Raw genomic sequence first — 23,901 nt, forward strand, 5'->3', positions numbered from 1 at the left:
TATCTATAATGACGATCTGGTGATCTTATTGTCCGTCTGCAACACTTTTAGGGTCGGATCCCTTGAAGAAGTGAATTTATAGCGTTATCTAGAGACAAGGACTCTTGGCAACTGTGGTTTTTAGAAAGCATACGGTTTAAAGAACAGATATGTCAGGGCTTTTCATGCTAGATTATGAGAAACACATGATCTGACATTGACAAGTTTTAATGTTTGCAATCAATTTAATTTAATTTGCTTAATTTAATTCATTAAATATTCTATGATGGTTAATGTCATTCTTTTGGTTTCCTTAGAAGCCTGTTGACTTTCTGAGATTCTCTAGATCCTGGTATGCAGTGTGTATCCACTTAGAAAGGCTGACGCATATCATGACTCTGGCTTTCATTTGATGGAGTGTAATATAGTGCGTAAGTCATTTTAAGACATACTCCAAATGTGACCAGCTGCCTAAAATGTGTATAGCAATAAGTGACCTATAAGCCTTAAAATGTAATTACGAGATAAAAAGTCAAAAAAAAGTTTGATTTCAACCATTAATTTGTAGAATAAATTAAATCACATAAAATAACTTCAATTGGTTTTCAAATGCTGGATTACGTATTTGCTTTTTATATGCTTTTTTGCTTTATATCTATTTTAATTATTAAAAATTCTTGGGAAGGGTTTGTATGCTTGCTCAATATTGAATCACATGTAGGCTATTAATAAAATATATTAACATTATTTTAACTGTATTAGTACAATTATTTATTAATATAAATATTTGATACATATTTTAATGTGTACACTACTATGCACGTACAGGCTTGTGACTATAAAAGTCAAATACAGTGACAAATTTAAAGGCAGCTAAAAAATGTCCTCGCTTCGGGCTCTGTTAGACTGAAATAGAGGAACCTACAGATTTGCAATAGCGCACATGGACCCCTAGTGGATGTTAGTGGGAAGTTTTAATGGAGATCCATTGAGAAGATGTATAAGTGGATGATATTGTGACGCGGTCCATTCAGTGCGAGCTGAGTGAAAGAAAAGGAGGGTTCTCCAGATTTGAGTCCAGCTTTGAGTCCTTTACGCACAGATGGAATGCCTGCTAAAATGGATCAAATTGTAAGTAGCCCACCTGCCAATTCATATTATTATAAATCATTTAATATTTTTATAAATATCTTAAATTGATCTTCTAATTTTGTCTTTTTGCAAATTACAGTGTTTAAATAATTGTGTATGTGCTGTTTAATGTGTACTTTAAACAAATAAACCAATTTTTTTGGTCATCACCTCTTGCAAAATGTGAATTGTATGTCTTACACTAAAATAACCTTCATATACTTTTTGTAGGATATATTAATGGTTGAAAGGAACACCATGCAGTAAGTGTTTTCTACCTGGGTCTCCAAATAGCCTGCGTGAAACCTGTTCAATTGAAAGCTGGTTATGCGTAAAGAAAGCAGATCTATTAATACATTTGTTAAGTAGTCGTGTGCTTTTGGCACCATGGAGGACATTCTCATGGATCAAGACTTTTGGTCCTTGAACGAGTCATTAAAGAACTCCAGCGTCGAAAACAGCACGTACGGTGTGAACCAGACGGCGAATCTCCTGATGAGAAATGAAGAAGTGGCCAAAGTCGAAGTCAGCGTGCTGGCGCTGGTGCTGTTCCTGGCGCTCGCTGGGAACCTGTGCGTCCTCATCGCTATCCACACAACCAAGCACAGTCAGTCCCGCATGTATTACTTCATGAAGCATCTGAGCATCGCAGACCTCGTGGTTGCCGTGTTCCAGGTTCTCCCTCAACTCATCTGGGACATCACTTTTCGGTTTTATGGACCAGACCTGCTTTGCCGATTGGTGAAATATTTGCAAACCGTTGGGATGTTCGCATCCACCTACATGTTGGTACTGATGTCTATAGACAGATGTATGGCGATCTGTCAGCCCCTTCGTTCCTTACACAGACGAAAGGATCGTTGTTATGTGATTGTTTCGTGGGCACTAAGCTTACTTTTAAGCATCCCACAAGTTTATATATTCTCCTTAAGGGAGATGGGTGATGGAGTATATGACTGCTGGGGAGATTTCGTGCAGCCTTGGGGAGCCAAAGCCTACATTACTTGGATTAGTTTGACGATATATATCATTCCGGTGGCCATCCTGAGTGTCTGCTACGGAATGATAAGCTTTAAAATATGGCAAAACTTTAAAAGGAAAACTAAGAGGGGTCAGTGTATCACTCTCACACCTACTGCATCCAAATGCCACGCGGTCGCGCGGGTCAGCAGCGTCAAGCTCATTTCCAAAGCCAAGATCACCACGGTTAAAATGACTTTTGTTATTGTCGTGGCTTATATAGTGTGCTGGACACCGTTTTTCTCCGTGCAGATGTGGTCTGCTTGGGATCCAGAAGCACCGAGAGAAGGTAAGTTTCTTGCCAAGGTCTGATTATTTTTTTTGCTTTTGCGCACAAGCAGCTGATGTGTAGATGTATAGAGAGGCTGGCTATTCAATTTGGATTGGTCAAATTTGTGGCATCAATAAAACACGCTTTGAAATAATTTTAGAGTGAAAGAAAGTTATGAAGTCCATTGTAATTTTTGTCTGTGGGGTGAAATAAAGGACACCAGTCTATGCCATTAATCTTACAAATGGCTTGTCAAGGATCAGTTCTACAACCATGCATTTATGTAGCCTACTGTAAATATCCCTGGTACTAAATGGCTTAGAGGTAATATACAGTTCGTTTACAACAGTTTAGCATCCAAAGTATTATTGTTTGTAATCCATTTGTCAGGGTGTTTAGTCATTTTGGTCGTTGCAATCATGTGTCAAGACATTAGCAGTTATAAAAATATTCTGACCACACAACTTCCAACAAAAAGGGCATAAAACGTAACTGTTTTCCATTGGAAGGTTTTTAAGTCGTATACAGTGTACTGACTGATACATTTATTGTCAACTACCATTTTGTCTTTAAGCCTAAGAGTTTATTGAAAAAAATACACTGTTAAAGATTTGTATTGGCACTTAGGACCTATTACATCCATGCAATCTTCCTATTGCACTAAAATATATTTTGTAGTGTTAAAAGGTTCTTAGAAAAAAAGTAATCTTTCTGTAAAACGTTCCCTGTGACCATAATTCACAGTATGGTCATACAAGATATGCTGTATATAGGGTCTTCATCAGACATATTTTAAAAAGAAGCAAATTACTTTTGCTAACCCTAAATCTAAATGTTTGATGGATCCAATAAATATTCTCTCTAACAGAGAACCAAACAAGCTATTTATAATTTTAATAATTTATAATTTAGTCATTTGGCAGACGCTTTTATCCAAAGCGACTAACAGTGCACTTATTACAGGGACAATCCCCCTGGACCAACATGGAGTAAAGTGTCTTGCTCAAGGACACACTGGTGGTGGCTGCTGGGATCGAACCAGCAACCTTTGATTTACCAGTTCAGTGGTTTAACCCACTAGACCACCATCTCACAGAGATTTATGATTTAAAGCAAACAAGGGGATAAAAAGTCCACGTTTGTGTTTTAGTTATACAGATGTAGTTCAATGTAACGGTGGAGTCATACAGATCAGCCTCTGGGAGACATTAATATTCAGAAGGACTGCATGAGAAATCACACCATCCAAACAACCCTGATGAAATGGACAGTGCTGATAAAGGATGAAGTTGTGACATGACTGTGGCTATTATATATAAGATCAGATAATTTGCTCGAGCAATTGATTTATGCATAGAGGTAATATATATGTATATATTTAGGCAATAATCACAAAAAAATACAGCTAACTGTAAAACATAATAAAGACATGATAACATAATAAAAAGCAACAGCGGTCCCGTCTGGTGAACACATGGCCGCCGCTAAATCATGCGACAGAATAGATCAGACAGCGCAATATTAACTTCTCTTTCGTGCTTGACTGAACAAAATTCACAAGATTATGTCAGAAAGCACATTTTGTCTTGTATTTTCTCAATCACAGTCTTCAACGAGTTAAATAAAGTATTAGATTAATGCAAAGGGTAGTGAAAACAGGGCAGATCTTAAAGCGGCGCGTTCTTAAACGTGACTCCTGTCACTATTAATAAAGAAAACTAAAGAAAAGAAGAAATTAATGTGATTTTATAGATTTAGTGAAGATTATTCTGTATTTCATGTATTTAGCTGTAAAGTGTTTGAAAACTTTATTTATTTTCTGTATATTTCCTAGCTGTTAGACAATGGGATTGAGTAGAAAAATATATATATATTTAATAAAGACATCAGATGCAATGCCAATCATATTAGAATGTTGGCTTTCATTTATAAAATGATGCTGTTAAAGAAACGTGTTGTTTCTACATTCATTTGTAGATAAAATGTGAAATATTCGCGTTAGGTCCTGATCAAACTATCGGGCCTTATTTCGTGATAACAGCCAGCTGCTGGTGCATCATACCGCTTATTACACGGGTACTTGCCACATGAGAAAAATGCTGGACCTAAAATGTGAATTTGAAGTATTTTATTTGCTCATTTTAACCGAATGCAAACCTTCCGCGAGGAAAAGCCGTTTAATATCGGTTTTAAAGTAAGAAACAACGTTCAAACGTCACGAACAGGCAAATTAGTTACAAAATTTGTAAATATAATGTCATGTTATTAAAAGACATTTAAAGTTAATTTTTGAATGATATTAAACTGCCCCTCTCAAAATGATTTGCAACATCTGGGTTACTGGGTGTTATTAGTTTTGAGTGGTTGTTATTTGAAAATAACAACCCTGGGTATGTCACGACTGGCCAATCAGAATCAAGCATTCAAATGAGCCGTGTAATGCTGTCTTATATTATTCGAATGATCAGTATACTTATTGTTTCAGGGATAAATGATTTCACTGCAAAACAAAATTCAATATAGTAAGTTCACATAACACACAGGTAGGAAAAACACCTAACCAATGTACAACATAACCAAATGTAATGACATTACCACATTTCCTAAAATGTGTGAAATTAAATCAGTTTCTTATAGCCTAGACCATTGTTGCCAGAAAAATACAAAATATATGATACAAGAAGTTAAAACACAGAAGTTAAAACACAGACTCTATCTGTAAAAGGTTTGGCAGTATCATTGCCTGTTTGACCAATAGCTTATTTTTGATATCCATGATATCTGGAATTACAATATAAAACAGCCAAGTTTCCACTTTTTTAAACAATACAAATCTTAATCTTAATTTTTTGGGATATTTAGGATCAGACAGAATAAACATTTTAAGTATTGGTAATACTCACTGACACAGGGCTCCTAAAAGGTTTAACATAAAAAATGGTTTTGAGTTGAGGGACTCTCCTCCAGGGACACTTTTGCTACCAATTTGTTCTGTATTATTTTACATTCATATTACATTTATTTACTTGCTAGAAACCTTAGAATTTAAAATATATACTTGCCAGTTTGTGTTCTTCTTATATCATGCTTCACTAGAGGAGCCACAGCTAAATGTCCTCTTTAGCTGTAAATCTTACTTAAGGGTCTGTACTGCAATCAGAAGCACTTGTGGTTTTGTTTTTTGCCTCCTAAACACTTGACCAGCTATCCAGAAACAGCCTTATAATAAAGAACATTACGTTCGTCCTTTCAATTTCCATTAATCAAATTGCTGACGTTCCATAGCAGCCAGATATGTTCTTGTTTTGTGTTCTGTGTGCTCAGCACAAACAGGAGGCAGCTAAATAAAACGATATACATGATTCAAAGCTCCATCTAAGCTTATTGCATACTGCATCATTTGTAAACCCAATCTCTTTCCCGTGTTAAGCTAAAAAGTCAAACCCAGCTTTTTGTCTTTATATTTTTATATCTGGCCCAAAAAGGGAAAACACAACATTAAAGAATAATTTGAAAAAAGTAAGAATAATTTGATTATATATCGCAATTCTATTATGATAAATTCTTTTGACCATTATAATCATGAAGTCAAAATCTGATATTTTAACTGTCCTTCTTCAAAGCTTCATTAACAGATTGTTTTAATTGCACATTACATTCTTCTCATTTAGTTGTCTCCATTGCTCATTTTGTAAATTAAATGGTAGCGGTTCTTCAACATATGCTTGTTTTTAATACTAGTCGCCACCATATTAACCAAGACTTTCCTGGTTAAGCAGAGAACAGTTCTCTGTTTTTAAGTTCACTTTTTGGAAAACTGAGAAAAAAGCTGGTCCACCATCTAGACCTGTCATGTCAAACACTGCTCCTGGAGGTCCCCAGGCCAGCAGTATGTCATTCCAACCCGGCTCAACACACCTGATGTCATTTGCACGTAATCCCAAAGATATTATCAGCGGGTTTAGGTGTGTTTACGTAGAGCTACAGTAAACATCAACATGGGGCTTTAACAACCTGATGTGCACCACCACTTTAACAACCAATTGCTTTTTAAAGACGGTCTTGTAAACAGTTTGGGAATCCAAATCTCAAAATTTCTTTAAAAAATGCACCACTGTGTAAGTTCATGAAGGTTTAAAAAATGAGATCCAATATGTTTTTGATCAGATCCCATCATCCTTCGAGCATTAGATCACCCAAACAAAGTATTGTGCATGCTCTCTTTTAGAATATATTCATAGAAGAAACACATCTGTATTACAATAGACATGTCACATTAAAAGTAAAGTGCTGCCCCATTCTGCTCACCACCAAAATTCTGATCAGACCTTCGATTACAGTCGCCTGCTGGGTTATCTTTTCCTGTTTGCATACAAACAACTGTGTTTAGGGGATGCCCAAGTTGACAGAAATTGCAAAGCCATGCCAGCATCTTGCAATTTTATTCTTTTTTTATTCTTTGTTCTGGGTTTTTTGTGTGTTTTGAATTTTAGATTTGCGATATTGTTTGCCTCAAAAGTAAATATGGTCTCTGCACATGGATAATATGTTTTTTCCTTTGCTAGGGTCAGTACAAAGCATAACTGAAATTTTATTTGAGCAGAAGATTTAAAGTATGTTATAGAAACTAACAGCATAAACAACTTAACAGTTTTTTGTCATATCGTCGCCTGGAATTAAGGCTCTAATTGACATAAAAAATAAACAAGCTATTCACAAATTCTTATACTTTGACAATTATTTACATGATGTGATGTAGACAAAATGTTTTATCTACAAAGTCAGATGGAATGCAAAAACTTGGTCGATATCTCAGAACTGCAGATAGAACCTTATAATTCCAAGGCGAAGTTATGATTTATCATATTGTTTTACAGCATGAAGCTGTATACTTGTAAATTGTTTTATATAAAAGTGTCTATGTAATTCATAAATATAGTGTCATAACCATTGTATAATCACTCCCCCAGACCTGTTTCTAAAAGATCTCAAAGATGATAAGCGAAACTTACTGACAACACATTCTACTGACTGCGCAACAGTCCAAAACACTGTTTTTATAATGTCATGGGAAAACATGCTTTAGATGTCTGGCTGGCATCAATATATTTTCAATGGCACACCATGTATGGATATGCCTACAAGTCTGAGTGAAGACTTCTGCGCTTAGGTCACTGTGCTCAATGATAGAAAGTGTTTCCAATCTGCATTTTAAAGATAAATAACAGTAGTGATAGACTCTGTAATGATTGATTTTGACAAAATCATTTTAATGTTAAAAGAATCACATTGAAAAAGAAGGAATGTGCATGACCACCCAATGAAATCCTGTTTTAACTTTCCCAGATTTAAGTCAAAATAATTTGAGGGATTGATATTTTTCTGTGAGGTGAAATACAGGGCACCGGCATACGCCATTAATCTTAAAAATGGCATGTCAAATTAGAGCTCTGCAATTGTGCGTTAATGTTCTGAAGTAAATGTCACTACTAAATGACATAATACAGTATGGAGGTAATATACAGTTAAAGTTGATTCACCCTTTGTATTTGTGTAAAATAAAGTTCATATCTGCTTGTTCAAAAGCTGTTTTTTTCTTTTTCTTCACAGCAATGCCGTTTATCATCTCCATGTTACTGGCCAGTCTAAACAGTTGCTGTAACCCTTGGATCTACATGTTTTTCGCTGGACATCTATTCCACGACCTAAAGCAGAATCTGTTCTGCTGCTCCACATTCTATCTGAAGTCCTCTCAAAGCCGATATGATCCAGAGCACGAGTCCCGTAAGAGCAACTCCTCCACCTACGTGATCAAAAGTACCAGCAGCCAAAGGAGCATTACTCAGACGTCTGTCACATAAGCCAGATATACCTCTGAACCGTTTCTGACACTTCTGAAAGCCAGATAAAGGAATCCCCAAATAGAAACTGACAAGAGAAGACTTTAATTGAAGCTGCATTTCACAATCAATTTGCTTCAGTCGTTGTGAATACTTTTGGGAATTATCTCACATAATTTGTTGAAACATGTCCAGATGAATCCAAAGTGACAAAATCATCAAGAGTAAATACTTCCATATCTTAATGTATTATCCTTTTAGACATTACAGCAGGACATTTGTGCGATATAAAAAAAAGTTCAGGTTCAGGTGAACCAGAAAATGTATAACTGAAACATATTCCAGCGCTTTGGTTTGTATTACAGAAATCGCCCGGAGAAGTCAGATTCTCCAGTTGGTTACAGTGCATAAGTGAAAAGTTCATAACTGAAGAGGAAACTTCACAGGCCCTGGGAAAACAATTTTGGGTAGAGAACCTTTGCGGCAGACCCCCACTTCATCACAGGGCATGAGACAATGTTCCCAGTTCCCAATGTTCCCAGTTTCCTCCGGCGATGGCTCTGCAGGATCATATTACTGTATAATGATACTGGGAACTCTTGGTCAGTGTGCAGAACAATGCACATGTGGATTTAGAACAAGGACATTGGATAAAAACAAGATGTGAATGCCGCTGCAGATTCTGAACTTCTACCGTATCTTATGTTCTGTATAATCTCCAATTACAAACAGTTGCTTTGAATTTTTGTTTATTTTAAAAAATGACTTCGCATTATTTTAAGACATTAACATTCATGTCAATACTGTTCTTTCATATTTTACACACACACTTTCCTGTCAAGGTCCACAGCTATTTGCACAAATAGATTTCTCCAGTATTGTAACTAAATAGTGTACGACAAAAACCCCAATGCTGGTTTATAGAGGTTAGGAACTGTTTATTCTCTCATTCTCTCATTTGGTCCGTCTGAAGAGACTGTGTGTAATCAATACGATTCAAATGTTTATTCCAGATAACATTGATATTTTTTCTTATGTTGCTCTAAAAACATTTGTTGTGAAAACTTATGAAATATTCTAAAGAAAAAAATGTTTGTTCACAACATAGGTCAAATAAATTTAATAAAGTTGTTTAATATCTAATTTAACAGAAAATATAAAAAAATCAAGGCAGCATTATCAGCTGAAGATATTTATTTTACAATATTTAAGGGTCACTTTCAACATATAAAACTACTGAGTTTTGCCTCCTGTTCAAATATACCGTCTATTTACATTTGATACTGTATGTGTAGCTGTAGGTTTTATTTATCTAAATAAATTGTATGTGTTAATATGTCTAACTGTGAGTAAATGTTTTGATAAGTGGAGTACCATATAATAAGGCATGTTTTTTCCAACTTAAATATTAATCAGCTAGTTGTTAAAATCAAATAAATGAAACAGATTTTTATTTCAGTTTAAGAAAATGTGAAATACTTCAATAACAAGGTTTTTGTTTGTAGCATCAGTCTGTCGTATCTGGGTTGTGAAATTTGATGTTCCAGCTAGTTGGTTTCATAAATCCAAAAACTATATAACTATAGTTATAGTGATTAATCGCATCCAGAATAAAAGTTTATGTTTAGATAATATATTTCTCTGTACATTGCATATTATTATTTCCTTTTTATAAACAGAAAAACATACACATGCATGTTGACACATTTAGAAAATATTTATGTCTATTTACGGAGTATATTTACAAATAAATGAAATTATGTGTTTTTATTTATTTTTCTGAAGTATATGCTTGTATGTGTATGTGTTATTAATACAAAAATAATATTCACAGTACACCGGCATTTATTATCTAAACACAAACTTTTATTCTGGATGCAATCATTTGAGATCTCTAATTTTTTTATTTATACTTTCTAGCCAGACTTGTTTCTTCTCCATTCGCTATAACATCTCATATATATTAAGAGATAATATATTACATTTGATATATTGATATGTCAGGAATTATAAGCTGAAATAAACCATGTGATCTTTTAAAACAAAAAATAAATTAGACAGAAAATATAACACTGAAAAATATAAAAGACATTGCCAAACCATTCATGTTTAAAATCCTGTTTAATTAGCAGTTGTACACAATATATTTGACAAAACATATTGCCATGATAAAAATATCACACATGAAACATTCCTTTTTAAAATCTGACAACAGAGAGAATCCCTATGATTTATGATAATAAGACATTTGCAGTGAGAATGTCATTTCATCACCTGCATTTCTCTGAACTACTCCTCAATTGCTCCCAAAGTCCAGTACATACTGAGAAAAACTATTGTAGTTTGACCATGCATATCGACAGGGGGCAGTATACATTTCATAATAACTCATCTTTCCCCAGAGTCCTTCTAGCTGTTTAAATGGACTTGAAAACCTAACCGCCTGAACCACAATTAAATCTTTGTAAAATAAAGCATTTTCCACCAAGGGCAAAACAAGTAAACATTGACATCGCTCTGATAAATCTAAACCTCTTTGCGTAACACCACCCGAACGCTGCTGAATATCTTCCCTAGTGCTTCGAACAAGGGATCGCAGAAGGTGTGGATGCAGAGAGAGTAAATTCGGCTCAGGCATTGGGTCTCGATCAGACAGCTCTTGATGCAGGGCATGACAGCCCAAATGTGGCAGAAGGAAATGCAGGCGAAACAAAAGCCCCACAGCAGCGCCACTGGGATGCCGAAGACAGCTGATAGTATGCGATAGCACCAGTACTTGGAGACGGTGAAGGTGGTGAAGCTGGCCTTCCAGACTCCATCCATACTGTGGGTGCCATCTGGTTCGGCTATCACATCCTCAAAATCAACCTTGAATTGAGAAAGCAGAGAAAACAAATGATCATATCATTTCGAATCTGCATGACTTTTTTCTTATGCAGAAGTCAGAAAGGGTGAATGTTTATTTTTCAGTGAACTGTCCCTTCCTAACCTATATCTTAACATGTCGAGCAATTGAAAGTCAATGGCAACAATAAAACATAGCAGGCAGTGTTGCTTCTAAAATGGGTGATGATTAACTCCGCCAAAAGTGACATTTGATATCAAAATTCCGACATCAGTAGGTGGCAGTCTGGCACCTTGCTTATTTTAGCTTCAAAGTCATAACAACCGGAGAGCTTTAGAAGAGCTATTAATAAGTTATTTATTTACCATGTTTTTGCCATTTCAAATCTGACACAAATGTATCAAATCTTCAATGACATCTATACATACGCAACGCACAGATGAATGAATGAGAGATGAGAAAAAACACATGTCACTGTGAGCTATCTAGATGTCCAAAAGCTTTTCTCACATTCCCACTGGGACTGTACTGTTATAGTTCCACTTCTTAATATGGAAGTATAATTATTCTCATGAACGTAATGCCATCAAACATATCAATCACACAAACAGATTGTTGTTACATTTAAAGTCAAAGAATGAATGCCATACTATAATTCATGTTTTATGTAATTCAATTGTCAACCAATTGCATAATTTACCGTGTCTTGCAGCAGATGCAGTAACTTACTGAAGCACATGGAAGCTAATATGTCTTATAGTTTGACACACCCTTTTATCTCCTTCTATAAATATGGATAGTATATGTCTCTCCTGGCACTTTGAATGGGTTTGGAGCTATTTTTGGATCATGCCAGCCAACAGTATTGTGCTGCTCGCACGCAAGCATTTCTGCCTGTAAGGTTTAAAGATCTGCTCACACTGTATCGATGCATTGCATTTGCGCGATTGATCCGTTTCTGAGCAAATTTGGACTGACGTCCAATTGAATTCACATTATTTTGAATAATGCAACAAACCCAACAGGGAAGTTGAAAGTATCAACAAACAGATTTGAATGCAAAACATGAAGATCTCATACCTTCACAACATCTTCATTGATCTGCTTGGGGTCCCTGTTGATCAAGTCGATCTCTTTGGTGTGACTGTCTTTCAGGATTTTTACCTCGTTGGTATTGTACTGGTCCGCCATACTGGGGGCCCCCGGCCCAAAACAAGTTGGATTTGGAGAATAATTTTACAGAAGGCTTTAAAGGAAGGACCGTAAGTCAACCAACCAAAGGAAAGCTGTGAGAGTGGCTCTGCAGTGCCTAGCTCCTCTTAATTCTCAAATCTCTGGACTGATGACACGCCTGGTATGCTAGGGACAGCTGCACCGGCCAGCTCCTGTCTAAAGAAGGGTCTCTCTCTCACACATGAGCTGTCTCACCACACTGTATTTTACCCCTCCTCTAGTCTACCCCCACCCATTACCTAGTTTGCCCCACACAGCTCATAAGTCAGACTCAGTCAAACCACCTCACGAAACCAGGGGCTGTGTCACATTTCACACACGGCTGTGGGGTCAGCCAAGCAGGAGTTACACAGTGGCATGAATTTCCACTGTGAAGTGTCGCTTTGGAAGCTGATTCACAAGGCCTGTGTCGTGTTCTGCTTTGACAGAAGCCAATGAGACGTTTTATACTGTTGGTTACTACAACCTGATTGTTTAATGTACAAACGCAAGTGTGCTATAATACTATGACATTTTGTCCTTAAAGGGATAGTTCAAACCAAAAAATGAAAACTTCATCATCATTTACTCACCCTTTTGTCATTTCAAACTTGTGTCATTGTTTTCTGCAGATCACAAAAGAAGATATTTTGAAGAATGTTTGTAAAAGCGAACGATATCGGTACCCGTGCCAGCGTCTTTCTTACTTATTAATTACTGTGAAAGTAAACTGCAAAATAAATAAAGTTTTGAACTAAAAAAATATATTTAATAACATAGTTTGTTTAGCTAAACATGAATGCCTTAAGGCCTTAATTTTCTTATAACTTTAGCACAAATAATAATTCTGTAGTAGTTCCAGTTTATTTGATTAGTTCTGCTGTTACTTGACATCATCTACATTGTAACAGATGGCACTAGGATATTTGAATATCCCTTCAAAATGCATCGAACATATAAATATAACACTGGGAATGTGCCAGAGGTGTGTGCGGTCGCTCTTTCTACCAATTAGAGAAATATTGTCAGCCTTCTGTGAACTGGGGTGGGTTCAGTACAAAAATACCCCACCCAGACATGCGATGTTCTCTTTGTATCTGTGGGACTGTTTTGGAGACAGAACTACCCTTGTCTTTACTTAGCTCAGATCCCCCCGCAGCTCTGCTTTGTACTAGTAAGGTGCTAACAATAACTGATTTACATTTAGTATGGAATTTAAGGCGGAAAGATATTTTAATGTGCAAGTTGAAGGTCCTTTTGAAAATGGTTGCTGTATTGAAATGCCTTTTTTGATGCCTATGTTACAGGCACTATGGCTTGCCATTTTGAGGACTGTGTATTTTAGTGCCTCTACAGTTAGAGGTTTTTCTCCATTTATTCGATGGGAGAGTGCTTATGTTACATAAACGTTTAAAACAATGCAACATTGCAAAAAGCGCTGTATAAACTTGAAAAGTATTGAATTGATGTATATACTGTTTGCCAAGCTATTAAAAACAGTTATTTAAATGTAAAATAAAAACAATGTACATAGTATATTAATATACATTTTTAAAACATTTTACAGTACAATCACAAGCATTGTCTTTTAAATTACATACATTTTATACTATGATTTAAGGAAACCTAATAATGAAATACCCTAAAAAACATGTTTTATAAGCATGTAGTTTATAAGCATGTGAGGAATATACTGCATTTTTAATCAATAAATAATTTGCTTTTATTTATATTTTTACTGGTTCACCATATTTGGCCAAACTGGTCCTGATAAACAAGCACCTCCCAGAAGAACATTGGCAGAAGGGAGAGATTGCGATGTCCAGCATGTTGTGCCACACCACCTTTACCCAGAATAGGTTTATTACCAAGAACTGGAAACTATCATCGAAAGACATAAGCATTGGTTCTCTTTTACACTTGAAAATACATGATACAGTTTCATATATTTTGGACTGTAATAGGTTTGAATGTTTCTTTTGAGTAACAAGCCTCTGTAACTAATACATTGATTTTATTTACAAATCTTGCATTGAATTTCAAAAATGCTTGTCAATAATTTGTTCTCCAGGAACAACGACCATAAATGTAAAACCAAGGCATTCAAATGTATGAAATGATAAATAAAGGGGAATGCATGATTTTATATCTGCCCATTGGATAGTTGATATGGTATAATTGGTTGAAATAGAAGAAATTAAAATAGAGAAAGAATGTTTTTTATTGTTTTTCACATAGCAGTGATTCACTAGCTGAGCAGAGCAAACACAATACCTGCCGGCTCTGGGACTGCAAGCAGCAGGGAAGTGATGCGTTAAAACCAGATTCTGGACACATCAAACAGAGCATGACTGGACAGACACACCCTATCAAAGCTCCTCACTGATGCCGGTTCTCCTATCACGTCCTCAAAGGTCACCAGAGAAAACATGACCAAAGGTAACCTGCCAAGATAACTAAGTGAATTATAGTTGGAAGGTCAAAACATACTGCATTGCCTTTATCCTAGAAGAAATATAGAAATATGAGGTTTAAAGACCTAAAGTATATTTTCTATTTATCTGCAATCTTACGTTACTCAAAATAATAATTTCATGTAAAAGTGTATATATTATTGCCATGAATACTACAATTATAAATGATGTATGGTGAAAATGTTCTACAAACAGTAGAATGTAAAACGTTCTGTTTAAAATTCTTGTCGTTGTGCAGTACTAGGTGTACATCATAAGAGGGCAGTGTTGCATAACAGTCTGAACCAAGATTGTCTTTACGGTTTTTTCTATTTGTTTGGAGGTATCCTATCAATCAGTTGTAAAGCATTCTTTGCAGCAGTGACATATAGTAAAATAACCATTTTTGATTCCAAAAGATTCTTAAATATATACAGGAAGGTTCTGTGGATGTTTACGGTTCTTTGTAAAACAGTAGTGAAATGAAGATTGCATAATAAGTATTATCTTATTTTAAATGATATAGCATTTTTTATCAATGTTAGATTGGCACATGTGTAGATGAGTTTAACTGCAAAACTAAGTTTTTAACATTTTTTAAAAATCATGTCCCAATTAATATCAATCAAACTGCAGTTGGGTTGTTTTGATTAATTAATAATGTCAAAATAATATTTCTAGCACAATAAAAACATGATAACATGATCCGTTTTTTCAAATAAACTCTTTATGTGTTCATACATTTTTACAGTTCATCATTCATTAGTTGAAATTTATGAAGAATAAAGATACAATTGTTTAAAATGTTTGCTTTTGTTTCATGACTTTATTCTACTGAAATGCCATAGATAATAACACATTTTTAAAAACAGATGTTAAAAAAACACTTAATTTTTCTAACAAAGCATTGTGACATGTATTCAATTTACTGTACACTTTTCATTAGTCAAGACTTCAAGGTGTGTCATTACAAAAATTGAATTCAACTTCAACTATGTACACAATCATGACTTTATGAATTATGATGCATCTAAACGGAGAACAAAAGACCATACAGGATTGTTCCTACCATCAGTTAGGAAACCACTTATCAGTATAGACATGAATGTCTGTTGACCTGAAAAGACCAGCAAGCCATTCACATGTGCAAGCCATATTGATTGTATGACTTACCTCAAGGGTCTTTTTGATTCCCTATTGGTCTCGTCCATTAATGGCAGCTTTTGTGTTATTGTGAGCAGCCAATGAATCGTGCTGTGCTCCTGTTTGCTTTTCTTCTGTAACACCAGGAGCATCATTTGGATTAATGTCATGCTGATACGAGACTAAAGCCACCTCCCCCTCCTGTGTTATTTCTATATCTATAGTCAAGTCTACTGAATGTGCTCCATGATCCATGCTGTGCAGTAGTATATGTGTGGGGTTGTCTTACAGGCTAAATGTGGATAAAGTGAGAGTCTCAGCTCAAAGCTTTTCCTAATAGGGATAAAGTCTACACCAAGGTGAGAAATAGCAGAAACACAACCATGTGCACAGCTGATAGAAAGAAGTGACTGGTTTGATTTAGGACATGACAGAGGCTTTTAAAATGAGAATAAATGGGTTGGATGGGTAAATATTTTTATTAGATTTCAAACATGAACCATTCAAAGTTGGGAGGAGATTGCAGACAATTGCAGAGCTCTTCGTCTGAGATAATGTGCATTTGATAGCACTTCTACACAAAATCATGTGATTTAAAAAAGGTCAATGACCCACCTCTTTTGACCTCGTTGACCACCTTATGACCTCAAGGAGACATGTGTACATGATATATGTGAACAATTTGTTTGTACCATTTATAGAAAACTATTTAGCTCCATTTGCATAAACCGACAAAATTGAAAATATCATAAATAAATAAATTGAAATACTGAGAGTGGGAGCCATGTTTGTGGCTGTGATTTAAATGCAAAGATTTTACCAATCTTAGGCCAACTTGTTTTGTTACATTTCCTTGTTCATAAACTGTTGCTTGCTGTTTTCGTCACAAAACAGTCTACTTCTTTAGAGCTATTAAGACATCTTCATCTTCCACAGCCCGTATTAATAACCACTGTCAGCCTTGACTGTCTGTGTGTGTTTTATTTATCTGAGAGCTGGAGCTGTAAATCTCCCCTGGCTGACCATCCAGAAATTCATAAGGTGATGAATTTCTCTCTAATAAATCCAGAACTCTATGATCCTTATCAATATTACCTCCTTTAATTGGGTGACATCTCATCTCAGAGACTCCGATTATGTTTTATTTCTGTGATGCTCAATTTTCACCTCACTTCACATAATCGCATAGATGAGGCTCAAATCTGCTGTGTAATAGGACGGATTGACAAAATGGCTAAAATTGAAAACATCTGTTTTCTGAAAATCAAAAACTGGAATTGATCTTGATGATTAGTTTACATTAAGGCATACTTGTACTTTTTTTGTGTGTATCAATTAAATATTACAGTGTAATTAAAAACGTGGAGCTCATTTCCAAGAGCCATTTGAACCACACAATGTTGTTTAAAGCATGCATCTCATTATATTCTATTTGAAAGGAGGAGGGGTCTGTTGCTGATTGGCTGACCACACTTTCCCCTTTCCAACCCCCTAATAATTTTCCTTTAATCTTCACATCATGTCTAAATCCTTTCAGGATCTATTTTTTGCTGGCTTTGTTTTGATCATGTCTGTGACTCTCTAGTTTTTGCATCTCTAATCATGCTGTATCTCTCTCTCTCTCTCTCTCTCTCTCTCTCTCTCTCTTTCTCTCTCTCTCTCCTCCTCCTCCTCCTCCTCATATAGTCCATGGCTCATCTCATTGTTTGAAAGTGCCAGACCAGGTCACTCTTTATTGGATCACTAATAGAAAAGACCTGTTTTGAAGCAGAAGCTTATCTGCAGCATGGTTGAATCAAGCTACTCCAGCTTCTGGTTTCAATCATTTTTCCTTACGTGATCATCAGAAATTCTTAATTCTTTAGTTATTCTCTTTTTTATTAAAGCAAAAAAAGGGGGTAAAAACCACAATCGTGTGGTTGTCACAAAACTTTCAAGAACATATTCTGGTCAGATTTCAATATCAAATTACTTTAGAGAAAGCAAGATTAGTCATAAAACTGTACAACATAAATTTGATGTAAAGCAGTCTGTCTGTGTGCTTTATATGGACACCCAGTTCCATCACAGCACAGCACTAGCATTAAATAAATCAATTGCAACTGTTAGTGTTATCCTGAACTGAAAAGATAATGAAAATTATAAAATTTCAAAAAATGATGTACATCAGTTGCACATAATAAAGTTATGTTTACTCAGCATAATTTCAACATGTTCAATTTGACGAATTTATGTTTCTTAATCAAACATGATTTCTATACATTAAAGTTTCATATTTTCATTTAATGTTCTCAACAAGTGTTTTACTGTTTTAGTGTTACTGTGACAAAACAATTTCTTATATATCTAACAAGATATAAGGTCAACTGAGCTTAAGAGATATTAAAATAAATAAATGTAACCGCCCACTACCTAAGCAAAGGCAACGCTTTTCTAAACAATGGTACCACAAAAAATGAAAAAATAACAAACTCCTGTAACTCTCAAAGATAAATGAACATTAAACCCTAACAAGTGTTTCTATTTACTGAAAAAACATAAAACAACACTTGCAATCTTGTGCAAAGCATTCTGGGAATTTTTAACAATTATATGTTAACACAACACATATCATTTATGTAGTGCCAACTTGAATGGATTAAGTTACATAACTGAACATGAAAAAATCAAGTTGTGACAAAATTGTAAAAAATATGTTGATTTAACTTATTTAAATTAATCAAATTGGACAAGCAGCAAAAATCATTTGTGTGTAAAAATCCATTTGACTGAGGAAAATCATGTCGCCAAGCATGTCGAGGACAACTTTCTGTGTCCTGTTTGTTAAATTCATGCACAGCAAAGCCATGGCCATAAAATCACACCCAGTTATCTCATTCTGAGCACTTGCATCGCACACTAATAATATTCAATTACTTATTTCTATCGGCTAGGAGAATTGTTCTGTTATTACAGAAATACATGTGATACCTGCACAAACTGTACAAAATTCTTCTCAGTACTAACCTCAGGAATTGACAGACTGTGATCATTATCTGTAGCTTCCAAGAAAGCCTTTATTTCAGCCAATCTGCTAGACCCATGCTCAAAGACACCCTGTTGCTATGCAAGTCCCTGTCTCATCACATTTCCATGGTTACAAGAGCACAATTAGCAACAAACATCAGAGTGCCTTCAGAAACACAGAGAAGGTTTTTCCTCTCAGAGTGCTTTAGGCCTTATGATGCTACTTACGAAGGTGTGAAAAAACAATCAGTAAATTGCAAGAAAATGTTTATTATTTTCACCAAAAAACATTTTTATTAATAAAACCATGAACATACAAATTATTGAGCATGAATGGTGTTTATAATAACAACTGAATATTAATTGAAAGTGAAGTCTGAATTACCTAATGAAAAAATAAATATATGTATATTTAAAAAACGGATACATTTGATAATTTACTAATGCGTGGGAACCATAACAGTGAATTCTAGTAAATAGATTACAAAAGATAACACTGGTCCAATGACCTAACTGGTCTGATATTCAGATTTTTTTGGGAATGCATGACGCATTCTGGCTTTCCAAAATGATGAAGCATATTTACAGTTGTTTGGAATCGCACGACTTTACATGAATTCAAAAAGACATTTAATTCACGTACATACAAAAACGTTCTCTCATTGGCATTTTACTCATCATTCCTCTGGGATCTGACCTGGTAACCTGGCACCCTGGTCCACAGTGTTGCTCGGACTAGTATTGCCACAACTAGGTCTGGTGGTCTCAGCCGTGCTGCTGGTCCTCTGCAAAAACTGAAGAAAGTTCTCCTGGAGGGAACCTTCGTGACTGGTGGCCCGAAGTTCTACGGGTCTACTGGCACAACATTTTCTTAATTTTATAAGTTCCTCCCTGATCTGTCTGTTCAGAAGACCGTAGAAGAACGGATTCACAGCGAACGAGGAGTACGCTAGCCAAGTGACAGCCTCTTCAATGTCTCCTGGGCTCTGCTGTGGAGTGGCGATGGACATATACAGGTTAAAACTGAAGTACGGGAGCCAGCATATTAAAAACTGACCTACAATGACAACCAAGGTGATCGCAGCCTTACCGCCCCCAAAAACTCGCTCTGGAGACAATCGTTGGGGCAGGCTACGGGTGGTGGCTATGATGGTGGTCTGACTGTTGATGGAATCAGAGCGACGCTTGGCTTGGTTGGCTACCCAGGTGGGAATCGGGGCGTGCTGACGGGCAGCCGTTCGTGCGACTTTATACACGTTGCAATACACGGCGAAGATCACGATGGCAGGAATTAAAAAGCAAAACATGCTGAAGAGAATCGCGAAAACTTTCCTGAGGCGACTGTGACTCCAGTGTAAAGAGCAATGAGCTGCTGCGATTGAGCTCTGGTTTCCATACGCTGGCCAACCGAGGAGTGTCACCAAAGCCAAAAGGATGGATTTTACCCAGATGGAAACCATAACACCAAGAGCAAGGTTTAAAGTCATCTTCACCTCGTAGCGCATGGGGTGTACGATGTAGTAATAGCGCTCTATACTGATGGCGGTCACAGTTAAAATAGAGGCACAGATGAGGAACACATTTAAAAAGATGTACACCTGACACTCCAGAACCGTAAATGCAACAGTGTTGAAGAAAGGAGAACTTGACATAATCCCAAGAGGCATCAGCAATATAGCACAAAGTAAGTCAACTGAGCAAAGATGACAAACGAATACATATTTTTTCGTATGAGGGGCCCGGGCGATGGCCACCATCACTCCACTGTTGCCCAGTAGTGCTGCAAGATTGAGGGTCACCATGCAAAACAGCCCGATAAGATCCTTGACCTGTGTTTCTGAATGGATAACCTCCTCCATGCTGGGAGGGGTTGGCTTGGTCGTGCTCCGTTGGCCCAAGGTATCATTTGGAGTTGTGTGAGTGGTCAGGAGACCGAGCATCAGACCTGGCACTGTTTTCTCCATGCTTTAGAGGATTGAGATAGATTTAGCCTTCTCCGTGATGAAATGTCATTTGCTTTTCAGCCGTTTGTATTGAAATCATCTCTGAGAGGGAAAGATAAGATTTAATGATACATTGTTAAAAACAAACAAAGAAAAATTCTAATAAAATTAGGCCAGTACAATGTCCAATATTTCTTTTTGATATTTGCACCATCTCCGCACAGGTTATGCAATGCTAAATAAAAAATTCAGCTGAAACAGCTTTAAACAAATCAATATGGAAAATTCCTTCACCTAATATATATTATTGTTTGCTATTTTTATTTACATGTAACATCACTTCACGAATGGATGGACTCTGAGAAAAGCTGGCTAGTTTTAACCCATGGTTGAATAAAATATGGAAACCCGACTGTTGCTTTATATTTACCTAAGGAATCTCCATATGTGATAAAAAAATATATAAATACAAATGCAATATAAATACATGAAAATAATGTTTTTCAGTTATTTTAATGTTTTTACCAATGATTTCTGGATCTTTTTTCAAATCAATGCCCCCATATAAAAATGTGAGCATTTCATCAAAATATACAAAAAACCCTCATTTTTATTCAATTATTAACATTACAGATTCTACAATTAAAGGCAGGTGTAACCCAACAGTTGGGTTTGTCCATATTTTTTGGTCCGTATATAAAAACATTCTGTTAAACCCCTATATGGAACGCATCTGGAAAATCTTTCAAAATCACCCATTGCTTTTCTATGAAATGCAGACCGCTTCTATAAACGACCTGATCATTCCCCGAACCCACTTCCTGTCTCTTGACCCTTCGTGGAATACCTCCCCTAGTTTTTCTGCATACTCACCGGGTCTCTTTATATGCTAATGAGAGCACAACATCCTGTCCTTCCTTGACAAATCGTTTTCACCCTACATGAGTGTAATATGTTATCGCACGCTCAGGTTGATGATCTTTAAAGATCAATGAACTTAGAGGACAACTTGAATGTTGTTGTTTCTGGTCAGAGGGAGTCACATATGACTCATACCTGACTGTGTGCTGTGACCTCCCCACAACACCCAGCCCCCAGTCATCCCCCCATCCCCCTACCAGCAATCATGTGAACTTTTCTCACATTAATAGAAATTAAAGAACATGTCTTTCACTAAATGAAATGAATTAAATGCTGTTATGTCAGGTCATACTGTGCTTCTTTATTATTCCTAAAATGTTGTGCAAGACAATTAGATTTTTCTTACCTGCAATTTATAGCTTTCTTCTGATGAGTCTCCAGTCACGTTTTGAATAAGAACCTGTTTTTGTGGAAACCTGCCGTGAAGCACAAATCTTACACCTGCAGACATCCTTGTATTTCTTCTCATGGAGTGCAGTCCTACAAGAGGCCAATGCTTCCACATCTCAGGTGAGTTGAACACCCAAAGTGGCTCATGATGCTTCGAAAGTGTTATCATCCAATAAAAGCACCTTGTTGATTCCTTAGAGCTCAAGTTAAAGTTCAAACAGGTGCCTTTATGTTTTTCTTTCTATCTGAAAGTTGAAGGAGTCGCTCCCACCTGCCCTTCCATTTTCACACCCAGTTAAGCCGGAATCCGATAGGATGCTATCTGTGTCCAGTTCTGTGGAGGGCTGTGACTGTCACACATTGTATCTGTTTGATTTTTTCTTCCTCTTTCAAACAGACACATAGTCCTCTGTGCTGTAGAGTGGCAGCCATCCCCTGGGTCCTACTGCACACCTCAATGATGTTGTAATGACCCATTGTAGCCTGGCCATAGATTTGTTGTTTTGGTGTGGATGTGATGCATGCTCGCAGCACGAAACTTTGAAATAGTGTTAATTTAAACTTATTCCCTTTCAAACCAAAAATTCAGCGAATTCGAGATTTACATTTACGCAAAATACATGGATCCAAATGATTGAACATGACCTCTTGAGACACGGTAATTCATTCCTCTGTGTAGCAGTCTAACAGAGATTTGTTTAATTGTGATTTTTTTGTGGTATGTTTTAAAGATGAAATTCTGAGCTTTTTTAGAGATATTTGTGGGTTTGTAAGGGACAACATTCTGGTTTGGTTTAAAAAATAGATGAGGTCACATTTCACGTTAAGTAAAAAATATTTTGTCATTATTATTTAGATTCGGTTTTCAAATTGCTTTATGTAAATAGAAGTTTCTATAACTGTTTTACACTTTCCTATAAAATATTGATTTCTTAATGCTTGTTTTTCAATCCATTACAGTAAAATGAATCATGAGATATATTGATACAATTTATAGAAGTCACTCTCTTTACTCAATTACAAGAAAATATTGAACACAATATTATAAATTAGTAAAAACATTATCAACATAATTCTGGAATACTTTACTTGCAAAATATCTTAATTGCCTTGATATACTAAAAATATACTTTATTATTAGGAATATATTATTACTTAATATACTAGCATTATAGGGGATATCATAGGACAAACTAAATCAGAACCTTAAAATAATTTTTGAATAAGAAGCCTTTCCAGTGGTAAAAAAAATTGTATGCCATGTGTTTATTACGCTGCAAATACTGTAATGACCGCGATGAAAGATAAATATAAATCATTTGAGGCGATGAGGTGAGTGGAACATGCTGATAACTTGGTGTCAGCCTGCCAGGGTTGAATAATATAGGATTTCCAGTATAACTGTGTTGGCAAGCTCTATTAAGTGGGCATGTGTGGTGACTAAAGAATTCTGCTGTTCTTCAACATGGAGAGGGAGATTGTGTTTGCATGATCCACTTACTCTTGAAACAATACACAACAAATGCATGTACAGCATGTAATAAAAGCTAGAAACAAGGAGGGATGATACACATGCACATCTAAGGAAAATGTTTGTTGTAGATCAAATAGGATTCAAAGCATGTTGACATTTAAGAAGTGACATGTAATGTAATTTTTTTATAATCCTAACCATATGTGAAAAAAATAAAATTGAAAAAAATATTTTTTGCTATCACAATGCAACAATTTTTATTTAGAAGGGCGT

General features: G+C 35.9%; 3 protein-coding genes across 3 annotated transcripts; 1 reads left to right on the forward strand and 2 right to left on the reverse strand.

The window, feature by feature from the left end:
• The first annotated feature begins 1,497 nt into the window (after positions 1-1,497).
• On the forward strand, positions 1,498-8,876 carry oxtra (oxytocin receptor a). The gene is made up of 2 exons (XM_056750585.1): positions 1,498-2,419; positions 8,012-8,876. Exons 1-2 carry the CDS (start codon positions 1,498-1,500, stop codon positions 8,260-8,262), a joined length of 1,173 nt encoding a protein of 390 aa, XP_056606563.1. The 3' UTR covers positions 8,263-8,876.
• Positions 8,877-10,343: 1,467 nt separating this feature from the next.
• Positions 10,344-12,459, reverse strand: cav3 (caveolin 3). Its single transcript, XM_056750916.1, has 2 exons — positions 12,167-12,459; positions 10,344-11,109 (listed from the first exon to the last, which is right to left on the reverse strand). Exons 1-2 carry the CDS (start codon positions 12,275-12,277, stop codon positions 10,768-10,770), a joined length of 453 nt encoding a protein of 150 aa, XP_056606894.1. The 5' UTR covers positions 12,278-12,459; the 3' UTR covers positions 10,344-10,767.
• A 6,821-nt stretch (positions 12,460-19,280) lies between these two features.
• Positions 19,281-22,503, reverse strand: gpr61l (G protein-coupled receptor 61-like). The gene is made up of 2 exons (XM_056750910.1): positions 22,111-22,503; positions 19,281-20,945 (listed from the first exon to the last, which is right to left on the reverse strand). The coding sequence occupies exon 2, from the start codon at positions 20,862-20,864 to the stop codon at positions 19,578-19,580; it is 1,287 nt and encodes a 428-aa protein (XP_056606888.1). The 5' UTR covers positions 20,865-20,945; positions 22,111-22,503; the 3' UTR covers positions 19,281-19,577.
• Between the last annotated feature and the right edge of the window lie 1,398 nt (positions 22,504-23,901).

This window comes from Triplophysa dalaica, chromosome 6 (genome assembly GCF_015846415.1).
Source record: "Triplophysa dalaica isolate WHDGS20190420 chromosome 6, ASM1584641v1, whole genome shotgun sequence".
In the NCBI taxonomy this organism is placed as follows: domain Eukaryota; kingdom Metazoa; phylum Chordata; class Actinopteri; order Cypriniformes; family Nemacheilidae; genus Triplophysa; species Triplophysa dalaica.

Coding starts and splice junctions, on each gene's coding strand:
- cav3 (XM_056750916.1), bottom strand. CDS start 12,277: ATGGCGGACCAGTACAATACCAACGAGGTAAAAATCCTGAAAGACAGT. Junction 11,110..12,166: donor TCAATGAAGATGTTGTGAAG/GTATGAGATCTT, acceptor TCTCAATTCAAG/GTTGATTTTGAGGATGTGAT.
- gpr61l (XM_056750910.1), bottom strand. CDS start 20,864: ATGGAGAAAACAGTGCCAGGTCTGATGCTCGGTCTCCTGACCACTCAC.
- oxtra (XM_056750585.1), top strand. CDS start 1,498: ATGGAGGACATTCTCATGGATCAAGACTTTTGGTCCTTGAACGAGTCA. Junction 2,420..8,011: donor TCCAGAAGCACCGAGAGAAG/GTAAGTTTCTTG, acceptor TTTTCTTCACAG/CAATGCCGTTTATCATCTCC.